This window comes from Falco naumanni, chromosome W (genome assembly GCF_017639655.2).
Source record: "Falco naumanni isolate bFalNau1 chromosome W, bFalNau1.pat, whole genome shotgun sequence".
In the NCBI taxonomy this organism is placed as follows: domain Eukaryota; kingdom Metazoa; phylum Chordata; class Aves; order Falconiformes; family Falconidae; genus Falco; species Falco naumanni.
Window position 1 is genome coordinate 22,154,062 of NC_054079.1, and position 22,443 is coordinate 22,176,504.

A 22,443-nucleotide genomic window follows, 5' to 3' on the forward strand; every position below is an offset into this window, starting at 1 on the left:
GTTAGCAAAACACTTCTTTTGATAATGACTTGATTGAATTCTGGTAAGGCTCATATAGGGAGCAATTACAGATTATAACTGGGCAGAGCATAAACCAGTGAATTGAAACTTTAATCACGTGGTGTTATGTGGCACAATTTGGTGTTCGTTGTCATTTTTAATAGCAGCAGATGCATCCCAACCCAAATGACATGGAATGAGTCAGCTGAATTAATATACTCTGAAGGTCACCTGGAAAAACAGCACTTTTTTTTTTTTTTTTTTTTTTTTTTTCCCCCCCAGAAGAAATGAAGCATTGAGAGGAGATGTAAGAGAAGTTCTGCTGGAACTCTGTATTTTGTGGCTGTATAAGTTGTTAGTGTGTAATGTGTATCTAATAGCTTTAATGATACTAGAAGACAGCAGAAAAAGAAGAAAGTATAGAAGAGATATTTACAGCATGGAAAAGGTTTTTAAAGGATAGGTTTGTGAAAAGGCTGCATACAATATGAAGGAAAACCAGGCAATAGGTGCTCTTTGCTTTATCTGTGTTTCACAGAGTTATGTTGTGTGGTTCAGAATACCAACAGATAATTACTTCCCCCCCCCCCCAGTGTAAGGCTGTTACCTACCAAAAGTGCTGACTCTCGTTAACATTGGGCTGTTTTGCAGCTGGAGTAACTACAGAAGCCATTCAAACTGGTGGTGCAAGCCTGGATTCATTGGGAACAGAAGCAAAAGTTCAGGAAGAGGAACATGATCTGGTTGATGATGACATCACAGCAGGTAAGCGTTAATATAGATAATTAATTTTTTTACATACAGGGTACTATGCAGGGGAGATGGAAGACTTTCTGCCAAATAACATGTTTTTCATGAGAAAATGAAATATTAAGGCTGCTTATGAAGTGTGTGTTACCAGAAGTAGTTATGAATAGTAGAAAAGAGCCGTAGGAATAAACCTAAATACCGGCTTAACTGTAACTATTACAGTATTATTGTGTTACTTCTAAATCATTAGCTGTATTTTGTGTGTGGTGAGCTTTTAAGTCTGCCTGTAACTGACCTGTTTAGCTTGTATTTCTCGAATAAAGGCTTTACACAATTCTTTCTAGTTATTCCTTAATTTATTTACCTTGGTGAAAGGTCTGATGTAAGGGTGCTACCATCAGTCTGTGTGGTTGAATTGAGGTGTTTTGGGTTTTTTCAACAAGTAAGCACTGCTAGTTTGCACATGGAATTCAAGTGTATTTCATTTCTGCAATACTCATACAGCTTTATAGTGTTGCTCTAGTTTATTGCATGCTGGCAGGTAAAGCAGAGTTCTGGTTCATAAAGACATGTTCTGAGAGAACAGACCATACAGAAATATGCATTTAATTATAAGCAGTTATATTTTTACTCTTTTTCATGTGTATTTATGCATTGTCATAAGGAAAATATCTATATGCTTAATATCCATGTCCTTGGGATTGGAATGGTTACCGTATGTATTTTAGCTTAGTGGAGATTATATCGCATCTCACATGGAGAGTATATCGTACTCTGCAGGTTAGAGTGTAAAAGCTTTTTGGTTGTTGTTTTATTTTGGCTAAGCTTTGTATAGATTTTTTTGAAAGTCTAAAAGAAAACTAGTTATTCCTGTTGACCTGAAGATGGTTTGTATGACAGATCTAGTTTTAGGTCAGGTCTTTAGCTGAAGGTGCCTGAGACAGGATTACTGCTGGTGGGTGAACAGCCTGTGTGCAGTAGGGAGCATTAACACAGGCTGTGGTAAAAGGCCAACTGGAAATAGCCAAGAGGGAGGAAGGATGCTTGGAATGCCTTTAGCAGCTAGGGGACGATGTGGGACTTGTCAAGAAACAACAATGAATAGAGGACAGACCCTCGGAAAAAATAAAAATAAATTAATAATGGGCTTGGCATACCTTGAAACAGATTTCCCCAGCATGTCCATCAGATTGGCGTTTCCTTCAGGAACATGTCCTGTCTCCTTGGCTCCACATCTGTTAGAGACCTTCTGGTTCTTTTTCTGGAAGTTTTGGCAATGGCAGTATTACAAACAAATGTGTCCTAGCTGGAACAGCTTTCTGACCCTTTGATGTTGTGTGTTCTTTTCATGGGAGAGATTGAAGAGGAGGCACTTTAATGGAGTAAGATCGAAATCAAATGTGTGTTTTTCCTGTGTGCTAGACTGAGTTTTGAGCTTTTCAGAAAGCTATCCACTGTTTCCAGAGGCTGCTGATGATAATTTTATTTGCAGAGAAAGTGTTTCTGTTATAAAAAGCAGTTGAACTTAAAAAAAAAAAAAATCCTGAGTAAAGATGAAATTTCAGTCTACAGTTGAATACAATTAGGTTTGTGTTGGTAGAATAGAAAAAAAAGTTTTGAGACAACTTAAACTTAACCTTGTCTTAAAAATATGACGCAGCTTCTTTCTATAGTGGTTCTATAAAGGCTAATATTTATTGATTTAACTGCACAAAGTAATGCTGGTGTGCAGTGGCCAACAGGATTTTTTTTTTTCAGTTCAAATTGAGATTCACCAAATGTTTTTATTTATCCAAATAATTTTTTAAAAGGGATCAGTTTCACATCAGAACTTCTAGAGATTAAAGCATTTTAGCTTAGCTGGCTGAAAAGCACTGAAGCCTCTTTCTGGAAAATACTTCAGTAATACATTACGGTGCCTCTTAAGCATTTAAAAACACACAGGCAGGAGTTATTTAGAAAATTGGGTCTATCTTCAAATGCTCTGAAAATACGTGCACAAATAGTCTTCCAATGTAGTAGTGGTGTGTATTGTTATCTTTAATGCCTGAAAGGCTTTTCTGGATAACTAAAAGTAGAACAAACATTTTGCTTAAAAAATTCATATGTGGACAATAACATTTTTTCCTAGTTGCACATAAAAGCTACTGGCTTCAGTGGTCAGAATTTTCCAATTCATCATGATGGTAAATTGACTTTTTCAAATTTTTTTTTTAAATTTTGTAATTAATAATCTGTTTGTGTTCTTATCATAACTTTAGGCGCCGAAAGAATATATAAGTTTTTTAATTTAGAAATGCAAATATCTTTTTTTCAAGAAAAACAAAGGAAGAGCAAAATACTTTTAAGAAAAGAAAACAACATAGTGCTGTTACATATAGGGGTAGTAAAAGAAGAACGTGGCTGAGCACATAACGGGGATAAAGAGTCAAATGTTACCAAACTGAAAAATGTCAACCTCTGTCAGATTTATTTACTTAATAAAAAAAATCATATAATAGCATAAATAGGCTGCCTTTAGAAATCCACTGAATTTAGTTTATGGAGCTGTCTTGTAAATTAAGGACTTCAAGGGAGTAACTTTTAGGTTGCACAGTGTTTGCCTCCCAGCTGTGCAACATTACCTTAGTAATGAAAATAAGTGACATATTGGGGCATAATGGGAGGTATGTATTGTTCTTATACCTAATCAACAGAAACTTCTAGCAAGTTTAGAATTAATTTAGGTCTAATTAATTCCCTGGGTAACTGTAGATGTTTCCAGACTCATACAACTGTCCCATTGGTGGTGGTTGGTATTGCTCATGGTTGGATAGGAGTGCCAAGTTTGTCAGGACCTTGTTGCTGGTGGTGCCATGTGCAATGGAAGATGACTCTGGCCACGAAGCGCTTCTTCCAATCTCTGTTCTACCAACTAGGATAAAGCCACCAGCCTCTTCAGCGTTGCACAGTGTGGAATTTTTCCCTGGCAGTTACTTTTTGTAATGATGACCTTGGTCATGTTAGCATTGACAATGACACTTGAGCACAAACCCATCCAAATTCTAATTAAGTACTATTTTTTTAAATGGTTTTTTTCCCCCATCTGTGAGCACTGAGTGGCATGTACAGCCACCTCAGCTGCAAAGACTTTAGAGATATGGACTACCTTGGTTTTGTAGGTAAAAGTTTTAGACTTTTTAAAGTGGTTTTTTTTTTTTAAAAAAAAAAAAAAAGGTAAAAACCTCTCTGTTTAAGTTTGTTAAATCTTGTCTGGACCGCTCCATGGATCTGTGCTGCGCCCAGCAGCCAGCTTGGCCAAAGTGCTGCTGCAGTGCTTTGGTGGAGGGGGAGGCGTGTGTTGGAATTTATCTGGAGCTTTCTCTAGCTGTTGTATCAAGCAGTGGTGCCACTTACATGTGTGCAAGGTGGACACAGACCCTAAGAGTTCTGCTAAAGGTTTTGTTCTAAATCTGGGAGATTTTGAGGAGTTTTGTTAGACACACATGGCGCTCAGGGAGAGGGGGTGAGGGGGTTAGATGTCCCTGGAATGTTGTTCTGACCTTAGCGAAGAGATCTTGTGACCCCTAATTGGTTTGATTACAAAATCTCTTGTCTGCTCTTAAACAGCACAGAGTTTATGGTTTTTCTACACTTTGTTTTTAACAGCTGTGTGAAAATAAAATATCAGGGGGTGGGAAATTCAAGGCACAGACTACTCTGCCCACTCTTGTGCTTGCTCCTAGGAGGTAACACTGCCCTGGGAAACAAACATAGCACTGCCAGCTTGCTTAACCTGGCTTGCTTGCAAAATGGTAACACTCCAGCAGGTGAACTGACAGGTAACTGAGATAAATACGCTTACTGGACCAATTATTCCATATTGGCATTTCTATAAACAAAAACACTGTGATATAGCATAGTCTGTTGCTGTATCAGGATAGTGGGGAATTGACTTGAAATGCAGTTTATTCCTAAGGATCTGTCATTCCAAAAGGCTGGCACATAGGGAACGTGGACTGCTTTAGCTACAGAGGTGAGGCTTTACTATTTGGTCCAGTCCATTTTGTCGTGCATGCTGCCTTGACACGTTAGCACGTGGAGCAGGAATAAACAATGGTTAGCCTTCTCCTGGTCCCTTTGTGATCCCTTGCACAGAGAGGGAAAGATCTGTTTGAAAACTTCTTGTAGCAGGGTAAGGCAGTAAATGGATGCTTTAAAAACACTCACTGCTGCATAACCAAAATGAGTCTTGGTCAAGCAGACTTATATCTGACTTGTGCATTGCACAGACACTTATTTCTGATACGAGAGAGTTTCATTGGTTGTAGTAGTGCACTTCCAAAAGTTCGTACCAAAAATAAAATCTAGGAATGCTGCTGATAAATGTTCATCAACTTGAAAATTTAGTATTTTAAATCTTTTCTGTCAGTATTCACACAACTGTTTTTGTGCATAATGAGTAGTACTTTTTAAGCAATAACTATCCTATAACTGGCAAAGTCAGAAGCGAGAAATATTGCTAGATTAACCCATACTCTAAACTTAATGCTCTTTAATCAGTGGCAGTATTTGTCTGTATTGAAGACTCAACAATGTGAGGGCAGGGATTATGTTTATTGTGATTAATCTTGTAATCTATTTGCAAACACTTTTAACTTCCAGCATTTTCTCATCTATTGAGCACTTCTTATTTTACGCACCCTATTTAGACTTCTGATTTTGGTGCCATCTGACTATTTGAAGTAGTTTAAAATTAGTTCCTAGGTGATGTTTTATTTTTCCCTGTGTGTTATTACTTTTTTTTTTTTTAACTCAAAGGCTTACACTGTAACTGAAGAAAATGTTTCAACAAACTACTAACTGAAAGTTTTGGACAGTCATCTGTTAAGTTATATACTGTGCCTTTTTTCCTTTTTTTTTTAAATTTTGATACTATATTGAGTTTCTGGACTACTTTGGTGCTTTTTCTTCATTCTCTTTCTTACTGCTATAGCTGGACTAGTTTGGAGGGAGAGTGACAGTTGCTGTTGCCCATTGCGTCCCTCCCATTATCAGCCAGACTTCCACTGAAAATTTGGGGTGGAGTGGAGGTACACAACAAATGAAACCATCTGCCATCCCCAGCGAACAAGCCAGTGGCCCACTGTTCAGCACAATGAGGGTGCCAAAAGAGTCAGCCTCTGGACAAAGCTTAATATGTTTAGTATCAGTTCTTACACAGTCTTTTGTGCGTGGAAGTGGGAAGTCTGCCTCAACGCATGCTGTAGACGTCACTACTTTGTGAAAATCAATCTGGGACTCGTCTGAATTTTTTTTGTTGTTTTGGTGGCAGATGTCTTCCTCCAGCGCTGCACAGTCTTCCTTTGTGCCACAGTTACTCTGAAAAATCGTGTTAACTTGGGAAAAGTTTTTTCTCTTTGTTTTAGAAAAAAATTTATACCTTAATTGTATTCTATTAGCTACTCATTTTCTCTGTGCCATGCAGCAGAAACACTTCAGTGTGATATTTTCTTTAACTCAATCAAGGACTTTTGAAAGATTACAGTCAAAAGAAAATGATTTAGAATAATTTCTTCTGGTATAGAAGTGGGGTTTTAAAGAGGCATAGGTTATAAAAGCGGCATATTAAAATGTGGTTTTCTAGTATTCTTGAGTCCTCATTTTTTGTTTTTTTCTTATTCTGTTACATCTCATTTTTGGTTAGCACTGCAACCAAAGCTTCAAAAGGCTCATGTTTTCTGGGTTTTCTTTTTTTGGTTCCAATAATAGTGTAACAATGTTAAAGCATGTGGCAGGAATATGCTTAAATCTCTTCATGGTGTTTGCTGGTGGAGGCACAGAAGTGTATAAACAGGTCCTGTTTTCTGTCATTGCTGGGCAGTGTGTTTGGGACGTGGCAAGGCCACCAGCTTTGCTGCAGTTCAGTTAGCTAGCTTCTTTACAGCAGTTGTTTTGCCTTGAAAAAAAAGTCTGTATTCTCATGTTTCTTGCACTTGAAGAATTCCTTCAGAGGCACAACAGGTCTCTGTTTGCCTCCGCCAGAGGAGTTTCGCTGCCCACATGGTACCCTGACAAGGCAGCAGGCAGGGAAGTCCCTCGCAACGTGTGGCACAGCCCTAGCAAGGAGTGCAGCAGCTCTGAGGCCTTTGGTAAGACACAGCTATTACCTGTAGTGCTGCTCCCGGGCTGCCTTTGGGACGTGTGACAGCATTGGTATGGCTCCTTCTAATGTCTGGTGTTTCAGAAAGGTGTGCGGTGACAGCTGCAAACACCCCTCTGATTTCCCTTAATCCACCTCAGTAAATTTAAGCTTAATTGTACGCCCTAAATATAACTGTGCTGGCAAGGTGTAGGTGTCTTGGGATGTTAGCTTTAATCATGGACCAAATGCTTTAAGAAGGTGTTCCGCAGTTAACGTGTAGTATGTATGACTTTTAGCAGTATTTACTTGTGTAAATTAATCATTTCTATCTGGAAGACTTCTTACAAATGTTGCTGTAAGAACTACTGGAGTCTAAGAATTTCCATGCAGAGATTACTTTCCCAGCAGCTTGTGCCAGTTGTTACTATGACATGAATCATTTACTTGACAACCAATATATTGTTAAATATGACATACAACTGCTTTAACATTTCCTTTAGTCTTGGAAGCAACTTCTGGAATTTGGGAAGGTTTTTGCTGTTTATGTTTACTAGACATCTGTAGTTTGAGATCACTGTCTACAATTTTATGCAACAAGTGAGCTGTTTTCCATCTGTAGTCCAGTAAGTTCATTGCAAAATACTGCATCAACAGTAGTAACAACAATTTGGAAATTGCTGTGTTTACTAGGTATGCTGTTGCCCTGAGGTTATACCAGTTCCTGAGGCAAGGAAGTAGTGATGTAAAGCGAAGACCTGAATCCTCTGTGCTGCTTTTTTTTTTTTTGACTTGCTAGTAAAAAAATGACAAATGTTAAATAAGGTTTAAAATGTCAAGCCACAATGTAATTTATAATTATGTACAGTTTATTAAAAGAACCAAGCATGGGCAGAGTTTACTTGTGTGGGTCTCAGAATTAGACCCGAAGGCACCAGCAGTTTGATTTGTGAAGGAAGAGACAAGGTCTGCATGGATCCAGGGGTCTTCTCACCCCAGGTGCGTAAGCTTTTCATGTCGCCTGAACACTTTCTGTAACCCTGACAATACGCAGACTATGTTTTTTTTGGGGGGTATTCCTTTCAGAGGTCCCCATTTCATCAGTTTAAAACACGTTTGCTCTGTGTGCTGCTCTTGTGACTTTAATGCCTTATCATCGCCTGTGACCTATTTTCCTTCTCAAAAATATCAGGTGTTGTCTCAGCACGAAGTAAGTCTGTGTTGGACTTGGAGAAACATCCTCTTTTTTGTGTTGAAATCCCAGACCCAGCTACAGACACTCAGTAGCACAATGACCTGCTCAGCAGAAATTGACCTGGTAATTGTTTGTGATAGCAGGACTGTGGTCTGTACCCCAGGTAGCATGGTATGCCAGGATGGGATTGTAAATACTCATCATAAAACCCCCAGCCTTCACCTTCTTGCCCAAGGAAGGTCTTGTGTGGTCACTTGGACGTAGTGAGTAGCAGTTGTATCTCATTTGCCTTCAGCATTCATCTTTCTTGCATGAATTGAAGTGCTCTGTGGAAACTCTGCTTCTCTCTTGGGAAAATGCTCCTGGCCCATCTCTTTTCGCACCATGGAATGAGCTGCACAGCTCAGAGGAGCAGGAGGTGGTCACAGCAGCATGAGGCAGGCAGGTCGGCTGGTGTCTGTGGGACTGTCCTGGGCTTCGCCTCTTGTGCTCTCTGCAGCCAGCCCCCTGGAGCCGGGGCAGTCGCTGTAGCAGTGGCCTCTCTCTCCTGAGCTCCAGCTGGGCTTCCCTCATGATACGTGACAGCTTAGTTAAATGCAGACGTGAAATGAGAGGTGTAGTCACAACCACATTGTTTTCTTACATGCGGCCTCTTCCAGTGCTGGAAGAGTAAACTTTTCACACACTTAGCCTTGGTTACTTTTTTTCCATCATTGGTAAACTTTTTCAGTACTTCTCAATGGTTATTTTTGAAGATGTTGCTTCACTATGCATAATTCTTCAGTTTCTATATGCAAACTATGCTTTACAACAGTTTTGCAGGACCTGATGATAGGAAGAGCATAAAACATGGAGGGTTTTGACTGAGGTCAACGTTGAGTGGATAAGGGAGCTGTTATCACAATTTCAGATTGTGAATCTTTCCCCAGAGTGATGGGAGCAATGAAAACCAAAAGCTGTACAGGGTACTAGGCTGGCATTTAGAATGATGAACAGTGGGTACCAGTGTGCACCTTTAGGCTCCTGACTTCAGTTCTGAATTGCCTTCCTTACCTCTTTCCAGTAACTCCAGGAAACGAGGGTCCTGGGTTGTCCTTCAGGTACCTAAAACATGTGATGTGAGTCCCCCCCAGGATGTCTTGCTCCATGAGTGGGATTTAAAGGAAAGGAGAATAGAGTCAAAATCTTGCATCGTTTAACAGGTGAAGAATTTAGCTGGTTGGACTATTCATGTTTGAAAGCATTTTCTTGTAGTTGGTTACAAAAAGAGGAATTGTCCAATCCCTTGTAATATTTCTAGACTATATGTGTATGCACATATATGTATGTATGCATTATCTTAAGAAACTATCTGGACTCTTTCCATGGTTAACAGTGTCTTTTAAACATACAGTTAGTCACAGCAAAGTTAGGGGATGTTATTTTTAGAAATAATTAGTTCAATCGATACATTTTTAAAAAATGATACTTCCTTAGTCTATCTTGCGGGGTTTTTAGTTAGATTGATAAAAACAACTTTTTAAATTCTGAAGACCCGTTCCTGTGGGTGGTGTCTGATGTCATTTTGTTCTAAACAAAAGTATTTTCTATTAAGACAGAGGTCTGGTATGAAACTTGTAGCAGTTCTTTGTAATGTGTTTTAATAGCAGCTGGTTTTATAACATTTTATAGCGTTTTTGTATACCTTCTTCTGGATAGTTAGGTTTTCAAGCTAGCAGGTTCAAAACATAAGTTATCTACTTAGTATATGGAAAACCTGATGGAAGTTTAAAAAAAAAACTAAAACAAAAAAAAACAAACAGTGCCTCATTGCATTGGAAATCACTTGTTTTCACATTTCAGCTTAGTTTGGACAGCTGTAACTATTCAAAAGTAAAATATAATGTAAATGTATTGAACTGTGTTAAAAGATTATAATTTCAATAGCACTTCTCATATGCCCAAACTTTAATTTTACCTACTTACGCAAGAAAGATGATTAAAGTTCATATACTTCATTCTTTTACCAGTCTTTGTGCTTTGATAAATACATAGATCATCTAAGATTCAGTAGGCCAATTGCAGCATATAATAGCTATTCAGAGGCAATTAAACTGCCTTTTCATGCCGGCATGTGAGTGTGCCCTTTCACACCTTTCTCTGCTGTTCAGATGGGGAAATATCAGGCACAGTTTATTCAGTGTGACTTGCTGTTTTTAAAGCACTGAATTAATGCATCAAACCTTCCCTTATTAGAGGTGAAATAAAGTGATGATTAATAAAAAATTTGAAAAGGTATGATGAATGTTTAAAATACTTTTATTTATGACTTATGTAGACAGCAATGAAGAGAAATTCAGATTTTTGGAGACTGCAGCATAAAACTGCATTTAAAAATTGAAACAGCAAGGTTGGGGACAATTCATACTTAGCAGACATCTGTGGGTATGACCAGACATTGGATAGGGTATGAAACAATCAGATGTCACTGTGGTAAAATTTATTCTCACATTATTAAATACTTCAGTCTATTATGGCTTAGAACAGAATTAAATTAAAGATGATGGTTGCTTAGTTGAGCTTGTTGGTGAAAACACCTGTGTGCCAAAGAGAACAGCTAATTTGTTTGCTTTTTGAAAGTGAACAGATGTTTTCAGCACAGAGTTCATAAAGCATAGGTGGAAAAAGGAATGTTTATTGCTGAGAGAAAGCAGGTTAACCTTTATGCCTGTATATTCCAAAAATGAAAATTACTATTGTTTTTCTTGCTTCAGGTATTCAGTAACAATTAGTCTCTTGGGTTTTTATTAGTAGGTTCCAGACGGGGAGTGACTGCCAACAGCAGCCCTCGGTATCTGCTGTTACATAGATGACACCGGTAGCCTCGTTATAAACTAATAATTGGCACCAAAGTCAATGTTTCAGACTTCAACAAAAGTTGCAGTGAGGCCAGAGAATAATTTATACCTGAATGAAAGTGACTAATACACGTCATCTATGACTAGCTTTTAACCTGAATGCGTGAAGGAGCCTGGGGTGCAAGCAATGCTGGTCACCTTTTCCAAGGTACAGAACGGTTTTGGTGAATCCTGAGTGTGTGGGTAAACACAAACCCACCATTTGTAAGATATTTTTTTTTTTGGGTGTGCTTGGCACATGGGCAGGCTGGGAGGCGTGCGAGCGCAGCTTTTGTGTCGGTGTGCTGGGCAAGACGGCATGTTGCCAAAGAGCGGTGCCACTGTCCCGATGGGCTCATGAGCACCAAACAAGTTCAGGTGTTGAGCTTTTTAGGAAGAATAAATGATGGCTAATGATTTAATGACAGATCTCTGGGCTGAAAGGCACTTGGCACTCAAGTGTAGTGCAAAGCCCTATTTCTCAGAGCTTCCGACAGGTTTATCTGGTCTCACCTTGAGTAGAGCAGTGCTGTATTGATTTCATTGGTGTGGATTTTAACATACTCTTGGCTTAAAATAGCACCACCTATGCAGAAGAAAATCAGTGTCTTAACCCTTAAGGCTTTGATTGGAGGCTAACAGATTGCTGACAGGTTTTGTTAGCCTGAAAACTACCATTTCTAAGTCACAAATACATTGCCGTTTTCCAGGAGTGTGTGTTTCTATGTACCGGGTGGATAAACAGTGGGGATTTGCATGGGCTCTGACCTCCCCAGGTGTTTGACCTGAGGCTCTTGATGGAGTCAGACCCTTTGATTTGAGATAGGGGCTTAAATGAAAGACTTGTTAAAAAACCAAACAAACCAACCCACAACTTTTTTCCCCTCAGTTTTTGTAAATCTCTTTGTGGCTGAAACAGTCTTTTCTAAAAACAATGCTCAATACTCACCTAATAGTAATTATCATTCCCCATGGGAGGTTTTATAATTCTGTCTTTCAAAGTTGCTGCAGCCTCCTTCCTGCATGAAACCATATTACTGGCATCACACAGGGAAGATACTCTCAAGAAGTAAACCAGAAAAAGTCCTGCCTTTAATAATACAAAGCTATGTGACTTACTGATATTTAACAATTAAACTTGTCTGCTGTAAGATGTCCTATGAAATATTAGAAAAAATAAACTTTAAACACTTCCAGTTTTTACAGTAGTAACAATGCTCCATTATTTCAAATACTTTGCTGCTGACATGAAAAGAAAACAACAAGGCAGGCATTATCAAATAAATCAGCTCAGTGTGCTGATAGGGAGGAGACTTTGGGGGGAGGAAGAAAATGCAAACCAAAATAAACAAAAAAAACCAACATCCAAACCCCAGATTTTTTTATTCCAGAGCAATTCTTTTGCACATCCTTACCTAAATTTATTTTCAAGTGGTGTTATCAAATCTTCTTTCGTTATCTAAACATACACATATATATATTAAAATGCATGTACCTTGTCAGTAAGAACAATAAAAATGTGCAGGAAATTGTCATAAAACGTTTTGGTTTCTTCTTGTGTGTCTCTCTTCCCTGTCTGATAGTTTGAAAGCAGATGTCTTTATAAAACAAAGCAAAATATTTAATTTAAAAATACTAACTGTAACACTAAAATGCCTGTACTACTTCTCTTGAGCAAATTTAATTCACACAGTATGCATTTGAACTATATATAGGTAATGCTCCAGCATAATTTGGGTTTAGTCTTTCATAGTTCTGGTCTCAATTATAGGAATAGTAAAAAGATTGATTACAAAATGTGTTATGTGTTTATGAGCAAGCTAGTGTTTGAAATCTGTGTTTGATTTTCTATCTCTTATGTGCTTCCTGGAACTGCCCAATGTGAAGTACTGTGAAAACAGCAAAAATCAAATTGATAAAAAATGCTTAATAATGATAGAAGATAAATATTAGATGCTCAGAATTGGCAATCACAGATAATCTCTTTTAACTTGCCACCGTATTGCCAGATTTCTGTGTTGTGCTCAACTGTCACATATGGACTGTCATGGTGGCAATCAAGTTAGAAGATAATTTTTTTTTTATGTGGGAGGAAAAAAAATTTAATTTCACAAAATACGCGAGCTTTCTGTCTGCACTCATGTAAATCTCATAAATATATTGAAGACACGGGAATTGCTCTGGTTTATAGGAGGTAAGCATCATAGCTTCAGGAGTGTGTCATTTTTCTGTATTTGCAGGTAATTTTTCACTATCAATGAATGAAAGACTAAAAATAGAAGTTACTCTGAAGAGAAGGCTTTCTGAAGAGAAAGCCTGGAGCAGAAGGCTGTGCACAGTGAGGAGTCGTCAAAGAAAAGGTAGCCTTAGACACAGATTTATTTTTTCCATCTATTGGACCAAATTTTATCTTGTGTATTGCACTGACACTCTTACAGTAGGAACAAATAACACTTAAGAAAATGTAACTTGGATTACCAGATGTGTATTCCACAAAGACCACTTGTATGCAAAAGACCCACATCCAAAATCCATACTCTCTTTTTGGGGGTTTAGGGTTTGGTAGTTTGTTTGGTTTTTATTATTTGGGGTTTTTTTGTTGTTGCTGTGATGGGAAGGTGGTTATTCCAACCTATAGAGATGAGAAGAGACGGTACAGAGTTTCTTAATATCGTTGAGTAGGATCTGTATTCAGGAGCCCCACCATGTGGGATGGGTCAGCCCCCCATTCGGCATCAGTCCCAACCCAGAGAATCCCTCATCCCTTGCCGCTGCTGGGCACATGGAGGACCCCTCTCGGCTGTGCCAGCGGAGGGAGCATTGTCTATAGGAATGGCTGCGCTTCCAAGCAATCAAGATACTTTTACTAATGTGAGGTTAGTAATGAGTAACCACAGTTTTCGTAAGATTAGATCAAACAGATTGTTTCCTGTCTTTCTGTATTTTCCTAATTGGTCACTTTCTGTTATTGTTATTTCTTCATAATATTTTTCAATTCTGATTTATTGTGAATGCTCTGGCTTTATAAGCTTTCAGGAGGTGCTGAAATTACTGTAATTATTCTGCTGTGTATAATCTTAAAAACTAAAAATGTAAGCAAGCCCATATCATGGCTTTGACTGGTTTAATAATCCTGAACAATTAAAGGAAAGGTTAAGTATCTCCCATAGGCACACTTAGTATATTGTTTTCTTAAAGTTTTTTGCTATTTCTATTTTAAGTCGCAAGCAGTGTGTTATGTAAATTTATTTACTGTAAGAAAATAGTACAATTGACAAAAAGAAATACTTTAAATTATTGACAGCCAAGATGAATGTAAGCAGAATTGCGTTCCCTCCCTTATAGCTCTTGCGTGTTCTTTTCTAATATCCCGTGTAGCACTGAGAAACTATTACAGTTGCAAACATGAACGGTTCCACCGGTGGTTGCAGTAAGTTCTGCATCTGCTGTATTTTGGTGTGTGCTTCCTCCCTGGCATCTTCTGGGAGGACTGGGAGGATTCTCTGAATTAAGCTAACTACATTTTTTCAGACCTGAAACAGAGAGAAAAGGAAGGATGGACAGAAATCCTTATCCTAAGCCTGCCCAGTTACAAACCTCCCCTTCATAAATAAACGGAAAACTTGTAAGAAATGCAGCAAGAGGGATGCGGCAGACAGGAGGGATAAGTGGTGATGCTTTTCATGGAGTTTGGTTTGCAAGCTTTCAGCTGTAGTTAGGGAATTCTGACTGTGGGCATTCAGTGTTGGGGAACTGACCTGTGACAAAAATCAAGAGAGCTTTGGTTGTCGCTTTTCTTTGTACTCTTAAAATATCAGGCTGGCATGCTAGGTCTGAGTTCTCAACCACATTTGATTCAAAGTATATTTGTGGTCTTGAGGAAATTATTTTATTAATTGCAAATCATTATATATTTTCAAAATATGTATTTTAATAGTCTTACTGCTGTCAAAAGCCTGTGGACCCTTGCTGTGGCAGTGTACCTGCTGCTGTGTATCTGCTGTATTGGAGCTCAGATGAGGTTTCTCTCGGCTGTTGGAGCACGCAGCAATGGAAATAGATCTATTGCAGCATCTTTTCTATATTTTTTCACTTTAAAGAATTTTATGCACATTAACTATTGTGACCAAATCTCAGCAGTGACCTTTACATCTAAATTAGCGGAAATAATTACAACCTCATCGTTACTTGTGTTGGGTTGTTGCTCCCGTGCTGTGGCTGTGTGGTCCTCCGTGACGGTGGCCATCTGATGGGGTAGGGCTGGGCACGGTTTTGGTGGACTGGGGCTGCCAGAGGCCACCCTTCTGCACTCAGAACCGCTGCAGCAGCACTACAGGGTCACACAATGCGTTTCATAATAATAAATGGGTCCGGCACCTACTTCTGCAAGGGTTTAACACTGTATGATGTGGGAGCACCATCAGTATGTGCCTAATAGCAGCTAGGAACTATCTGGTAGCAGTCCATCTCTCATAAAACCACCTTCAGCCTTAATTCAAATCCATTGATTCTTATTCCAGTTAAACCTAGAGAACTTAATTTGTCTTTTAATCCTTTTATTGTAAGATAGGATAAAATTAATTTTACCCAAGAACTGTGCAAAGCCAATTAACATGATCTTTTGAGTTATTTAGTAAAGTGCTTCAAACTGTTAAATTTATCCTGACCTCATGGCTGCACTCTCTGACTGCTTTTTAAATGAAGCAATCAATATCTCACAGCCTTTTAAACAATTAAAACTTCTGAAATATTTTACCTATATTTTAAACGCTTCATAAATATGCTTTGTGCTATCTGTAAAGCTGTCTCCTCTAAGCAGTTGTGGATGTTTAATTCTCAAAAACTGAAGTATTTTGAAATATTTAACATGGTCATTTTGTCTAAAGAAAACCCAGCTGGGCAGATGCATGGATGTGATAGGTTTCTCTTTTGGTGTGTGGATCTGGAAGTGTTATTTTTGCAACTAAAATGTAGAACACTTTTGTCCTTTCACCAGCGTAGCTTCTGTTTTCCATATAGAGCTATTTGAGGTTATTAATTTTCTCACTATGATAGGGTGATCAACCGTCCTGTCAAGAAAATGGATCTCTGTGTCACCCTTTAGCATGATTAAATGGAGGCACTTTGCTATGAGAAAATACCAAATTTTCATGAGACAAATGAAACTGTAGAAAGGACTAGTTTTATAGACATTATTTCATTTTAAAATCTCCCAAATGGCTGTCAGTTTATTTGTAGGAAATCATTACAATTAATTGTGTGTTTTCTGCTAGTAATTGGGGGGGGGGGGAAGGGGGGGAGGAATATTTAAGGCTTTTTTTCCCCTCTCATCTGGAGATTTTGGGGGAAGGATGTTGCTAGGAGGGAGGGTTGTGATTTTGTTGTATTTGGGGGTTTGGCGTTTGGTAGGTTTTCTAGGTTTGTTTTTTTTTAAGGTAGGAAATCCTACACTGCAGCGGTGAGCAGGGTAAGAGCTGTCATATGCCAGATTGCTAATGAAACACTCTAAGAATATTTCCCACCCTGCTCTGGTTGAAATTTGTTGTTAGGTTAACAAAGAGTTATCTCCTTGACATCTGGGTGCTGGGGTCAGCAGTAGGAATTAGCTCAGCCACTAGCCACAGCACGCAGCACTGTGCCGCTGCCAGCCTGGGAGTTTTCCTTCTGGATCTGGTATTAATTGCAGACGAACTGTTCATCGTGTGCTGCCTGCCTGTCCCAGGGATGGCAGAGGTGTGGGTTGGGACAGAGCTTGTGGATGCCTGCTGGTTCATTATTTGCTGTTTAGAGTTGCAACATGGAAGTTCTGTGGAAGCGAGCCTGTAATTTGAAGGATACTCTTGAAATCCATCCTTGGGGATCTAATGAAGGGTTAACTTCGTATTGCTGTAATCAAATGAAAGGCAGGCGGGGGGGAGGGCGCAGCACACTGAGTGCCCCCCTGGTTTAATTTCCTACTGGAAGCAGCACATGTGTTCGCTCTTCCTTTCTTCCTCGCCTGGGAGCTGTGGCTGGCACGGGCAGCGTGGCTGGGGTCAGCACCTCGCCTATTGATCAGCATCTGCTCTGCTGCCTGCTCCCTGTGCCTGCTGCAGTGCATTAGAATAGAAATCCGTAACCAGAGCTGTACTCATCCAAGCAGGGGAAGAAACTAAATTAAATGGTTTAAAACAATCTTGGATCAGGAGTTTGTGCCAATTCATCTTGATCTAAGATGTCACACCAGGCTCTGTCTGAGCACCTGGGCTAGAGGCAGCTGCCGGGAGCAGGGAGGGAGCCGCCATCAGTCACTCATGGGGTGCCCTTCGCCGTGGTACCCCAGGAGATGGGGGGTGCTGGGCCCCAGCGGTAGCTGCCGCCCACCCGCCAGCTCCGAGCTCCCTGGGCATGGGGCAGGGAGGCTGCGGTAAGGTGGAATCTGCCAGCGCTCCATATGCAAATGTTAATGAGATACTGGTGGCTGCAGAGCGCGGGAGCAGGATAAGTGAATGCTAAGCAGTTAAAACTTACATTTCTGTCTTTTTCTGTTACAGCCCATTTTCATCCTCCTTCCTCCGAAGGCAGTTCCTGTTGATTTTTTCCTTTCTTTTTTTTTTCCTCTCCCCCCTACCATTGTTAAGCTTTCCGTTGTTTTTCTCTCCCAAAAGGCTGGCATATCGCAGTCACAACCGCAGCATGGTTGCCTGAACAAGGGTAGTCTTCAAACACAGGTTCTAAGTTTTGGTTAGTTTTCTTGTAGGCAATGTTTTGTTTCCTATCGAGCCATGTGAATGTCATTAGCAGAGAGAGCCGTACAGTGCGACTTGCTAATTCACCCTTCGTTAATCCACAAGCCCAATAAGTCTCATTCAGTGCCAGGGTGGTGCCTTCCAACTTCTCGGCAAAGGTTTAGCAGCAGAGTGCTGTAGGAAAGATTAAGACTTCATTATTTTTGTAGAATTTATGGTAGGGCATTTCCTAGTATGCTATGAATTAGTCTTATATGTAAAAGTGAACTGCACTTGTCAGAGTAAGTGAATACAATGTTTTCATTCTAGTCAATTTTTTTCTAAAATTTTGTTTATTTACTCAAAGAAAAACAAACCAACCAACCCAAAACAAACTTCTGCTTAGTGAAATCCAAAATCCCTGGTCTGTATTACACTAATGATGTAAATCTCAGTTTTATTTGAAATTCATAATACAGTGAGTTTTTTTCCCACTGTTTTTAAGAATGTTTGTTAAAATAGTGTATGTAACATTCTAGTGTACAAAAATACTAGTTTGCTTTACTGGCATATATTGTAATGCTAAAATTTAGTGAGAATCTGAATGTGACAATGGATCCTAAAATAAAAAGGTGCTTTTCTATAACCAAATAAGTTATCCTAAAAATCTGTTGTCTTTAAAAATATTATTACTGGTTATGCAAATTTAAGATGAACAGGAAGCAAAACAAAAATCACCTTTCACAAGAACTAAGAGAAACACAGAATTCCACAGATCTTTTATCAACTCAACACATAAAACTATGAAATCAGACAGTTTTCTGGTGATTCTTTTTTCCCCATAAGATCTTGACAGTTTTCGAAAGGTGGGTCTCATTGAAGGCAGACCTTGCAATAAGTGGTTTTTAGACTTTTATCATGCATTGTAAGTTTTGAGAAGTAAAATGGAATCATTTCTGCTGGCCGAAAACCCTGATGAGGGCAGTAACAGTCCTGAAGATGTGATTTAAGTTAAATGGAAACCTCTTATTTTCTCTGGGAAACAAGTGTTGTTTGGAGTAGTAAAGAACAACCCTGCTTTTGATTTTTCTCATATTTCTTATTTTTCATTTTAGGTTGTCTGTCTGGTCTCCCACAAATGAAAAAAATATCCACATCCTATGAAGAGAGGCGTAAGCAAGCCACGGCCATCGTTCTGCTGGGGGTGATTGGGGCAGAATTTGGAGCTGAAATTGAACCTCCAAAGCTTCCCACTCGGCCACGTAGTTCCAGTCAAATTCCCGAGGGATTTGGTTTGACTAGCGGTGGATCAAATTATTCCTTGGCAAGGCATACATGTGAGTACTGGGTTCCCTCGCTGGTGTTGAGGGCAGAGGAGTGGGGAGGAAGGGGGGTTACTTACATTTCAGTACAAACCAGTTGGTTTTTTTTTTAAATTAAATTTTAAATTAAATATCCTTTCACTGGAAAAAAGATGAGAAGTTTTGAACGTACAATAAGCCACGCCACAGAAAGAGGTTGCAAAGTGCTCATAGAGTGAGTGGGACAGAGCGGTGGAGCTGGTGACTGGGTGTGGGGTTTGCAGTGGTGCTGCTGGGAGGGAGGCACTGGCCATGGGCAAGAACCAGTCTGGTGCTTTCTGATAGTGGCTGGCTCTTCTGCTGCAATTCTGACATCCTTTATTCTCCTCCCAGTTAAACCAAAACACTTGCATTTAGGACTGCATTTATGTATTTCATTCTTTTTTTCTTTTTTTTTCTTTTTTTTTTTCTCCTGAAAACATCCCTTACATTAGTAGAGAAGGAGGAAGGATACTGTCAGCACTCATCCTGCCTCCTCCGTTGACTAATCGTCATTTCGATGTGTGGCAGGTCTTGCTCTTAGTAGAGTCATTCCCCCGTAACTAAGCACTGTCAAGTGTGCTCACTTCATGCATGTACATTTTGAGATGTGGATCAGTAAGCTATAGAAAAACATACTTGGTGATGAGGAGCATGCATAGGGGAAAGCATGCACGATGTCTGATGTAAAAATCAAAGACAGATTAATGGAAAAATAGTGGAATTCAAAGTGTGCTGTATAAAATGTAGTGGTCTGGTCCTATATTAAAATCAGTACTGTAGTGTTGATTTAATTACCCTTAGTATGGACAGTAAACATTATCTTATCAAAGATGGTTACATATCTATGCATTGAGTATCTGATGTTAATTGCAGAAAATCTACTAGAAGCAAATGCAACTACGGTGCCCTGGTTTGTACAATTATTTTGGCTGGGTTTCTGAGTGGGCTGGAATTTGGGTTTTTTATGTGGAGTCTGGCAAAAGTCCCCTTTGTCACCTCTGTAAGATCCCTCCGAAGCACTACAGACTCGTTGCCAGTATTGCTTGAAAAACCATCTGCTGTCTGGTTAGCTATAAAATAATTCCACAGCAGCGAATTTCTCCTCCTGCACTAGTTCCATCTTCACCTGATGCCCAAGTGCCTTTGAGGAAAAGTGAAAAAAACAAATAATTGAAAAGCAGCATATTGTCTCAGCTGAAAGCTATTACAGGAGAGGACTGGTAGTAATGATAAAAGAGGGGGACTGTCCTTCTGTCTGAAGCCCTGGTTACGTGAGCTGTACACGCTTACTTCCAAAGTGCACCAGTGCACTGTTCAGTGCATCAAACCTCAAAATTATTTGGAGGAGCCGATTGTTTCACAGGGCAGTATTCTGTCCCTTTAGCGCAAGAAGTCTTGAAGGCCTTGTCTGCTGCAGCATGATTGAGGGCATGCTTTGTGTATTCATTTTGCTTGTGTTTGTGCTTGCATGTACTGGAGAGTAGTCTCACTCCTGGGGTCTGTATAAAGCTGCAAAGACTTGTGGTCAGAAAAGGTGCAAAAGTCATTCTCTTCTCTCTCTTTTTTTTTTTTTTTTTTTTTTTTCTATGCCTTCTAGTCATTTTTCACTCCAACTCATCTTCCTACAAAATATGCAGATAATGAGTTCAATAACAATGATAAATTTTGTATTTTTGTTTTAACGAAGCATAGGGCAAGTGCTGCCTTTTTAGTTACATGGTAACGTAATACTATAACAATAATAGACAAACACAGCTTGATTACTGTACTAATAGGGTCAACACTGTAGACCATTCCTTTCTGCTGAGCCTGTTAGGATGGGGTGGCCTGCAGCCATGCAAAGAGGGTCCCCCATGGAGAGTCGGCCAAGTCACGACAATCACACCAATATGGCTACATGCCGTGCTCACTTTATTAAACAGCTCATATTTATAACTTAAACCGACCGCTCACCCGACTTTACACACAGGTGATTGGATAAAAGTCTCTGGCCACGCGGGCGTCCGTGTGGCTGATCGGTGAGCATGCTGCAGGCGCCTGATCAGAGTGTGCCGATGAGAGGGTGTGGATTCCGCGGTTCCCAGGGCTTGCTCTGCACCTGGCTTCTTGTTTGTGCACAGCTTGTTTTCTTTCTCACCCTGCTTGTTCCAAGGACAACTCAAAGCTGCTCTGCAGCTTCAACTAACAGGCCTGAGTTGTCCAACATGGACAATGGTAACATATGTCCTCGGTCCTTTAAAAATCCCTCTACATATCCCCCTTTTTCTTTTTGGACAACCCATGTCTGTTTCACAGTAGATGTTAAACCTTTCTTCAAACAAGAAAGCACAGCTAAAAACTAAAAGCATTACAATAATGATTATAACAAAGCGTATTCCTTCCATCAATAACGTCTTTAACCAACCTGTTATCCCCAATCCTCTCAACCATTCATCGAAAGGATTATCATCAGCAAGAATATGCTTCATGTTTCCCTGCAGTTGTGACAACTTCTTGTGCATCGATATGGAATGATCGGAAAGGTTCACACAACACATCCCTTCAAAATCCTCACAACCGTGTCCATGTGCTAATAACAAAAAATCTATTGCAGCCCTATTTTGTAACGTAGCATGCCTAACACTATCTACATCAAGCGATAACGAACTCAAAATCTGCGATGTAAGATTAAATTGTTTCTCTCCCCAGCATTGTTAAGACGCTTTTTCCATTACAGAGACATGTTTGTGAAATGTTACACCTTTGAGCAGTTACCTTTAGACTGTTTGGCCACTGCTCTGGAAACCCTCAGCCAAAACAATTAAGTCATTAGATTAGGATGAAGAAAATATTTTTTTCAAAGTAAATACAATTTCAATAACATTGTCAATTTAGCATATCTGTGTTTGAAGTGGGGATTTGCCATTAAGGAAGCAGGTTTCGCATTGGCTGTGTGTCTGCCTTGGCCTTTTCTGCTCTCTTCCAGGGATGTCCCTCCAGCTGGAGGGTGGCAAACCCGCTGCAGTGAGCTGGGCAGATGGGAATGGGGCTGGAAGGTGGAGGAGGGCGGGAGAGAATAAACAGCCTGTGATGAGGATTGCAGGTCAGGTCTCTAGTTCTGGTACAGGACCATTGCCTTACAAAGTGGCTGGGATATTGCCCATGGTGGTGTTTTCCTCAGTTTTGGATTTTTGCTCTTTTGCAGTATTTACTGCCCGATAGGTCAGGCTTCACCACTCGGTAATATCTTCTAAAAGTTTCAGTACTGCAGCGTAGGGATGCCTTTCCTAAGCAAGGTATTTATCTTAACATAATTTCTATTGGAGTTGTGTCTGCGTATGTTAGAGGTTTACCTTTCAAGATGCACTATGGCTTTGCAATCCATTTTTACACATGTAGGCACACAAAAAGCAAGAAAGCACAAGATTACTTGGGGTGTGCAGCCGGGTATTTCACGTGTTTTGTTAAATGG

At 39.7% G+C, this 22,443-nt stretch overlaps 1 protein-coding gene across 7 annotated transcripts in view; it reads left to right on the forward strand.

The window, feature by feature from the left end:
• The window catches only part of LOC121080461 (WD repeat-containing protein 7-like), a 142,274-nt gene that overhangs the window by 58,948 nt on the left and 60,883 nt on the right, over nucleotides 1-22,443 (forward strand). For 5 of the 7 annotated variants that reach the window (XM_040578479.1, XM_040578481.1, XM_040578480.1 and 2 more), the window contains 3 exons: nucleotides 652-765; nucleotides 13,183-13,302; nucleotides 18,765-18,986. In XM_040578479.1, the coding sequence (XP_040434413.1) occupies nucleotides 652-765; nucleotides 13,183-13,302; nucleotides 18,765-18,986 (456 nt within the window). The remainder of the gene's footprint in view (nucleotides 1-651; nucleotides 766-13,182; nucleotides 13,303-18,764; nucleotides 18,987-22,443) is intronic. The other 2 variants (XM_040578483.1, XM_040578484.1) reach the window with 1 other exon arrangement.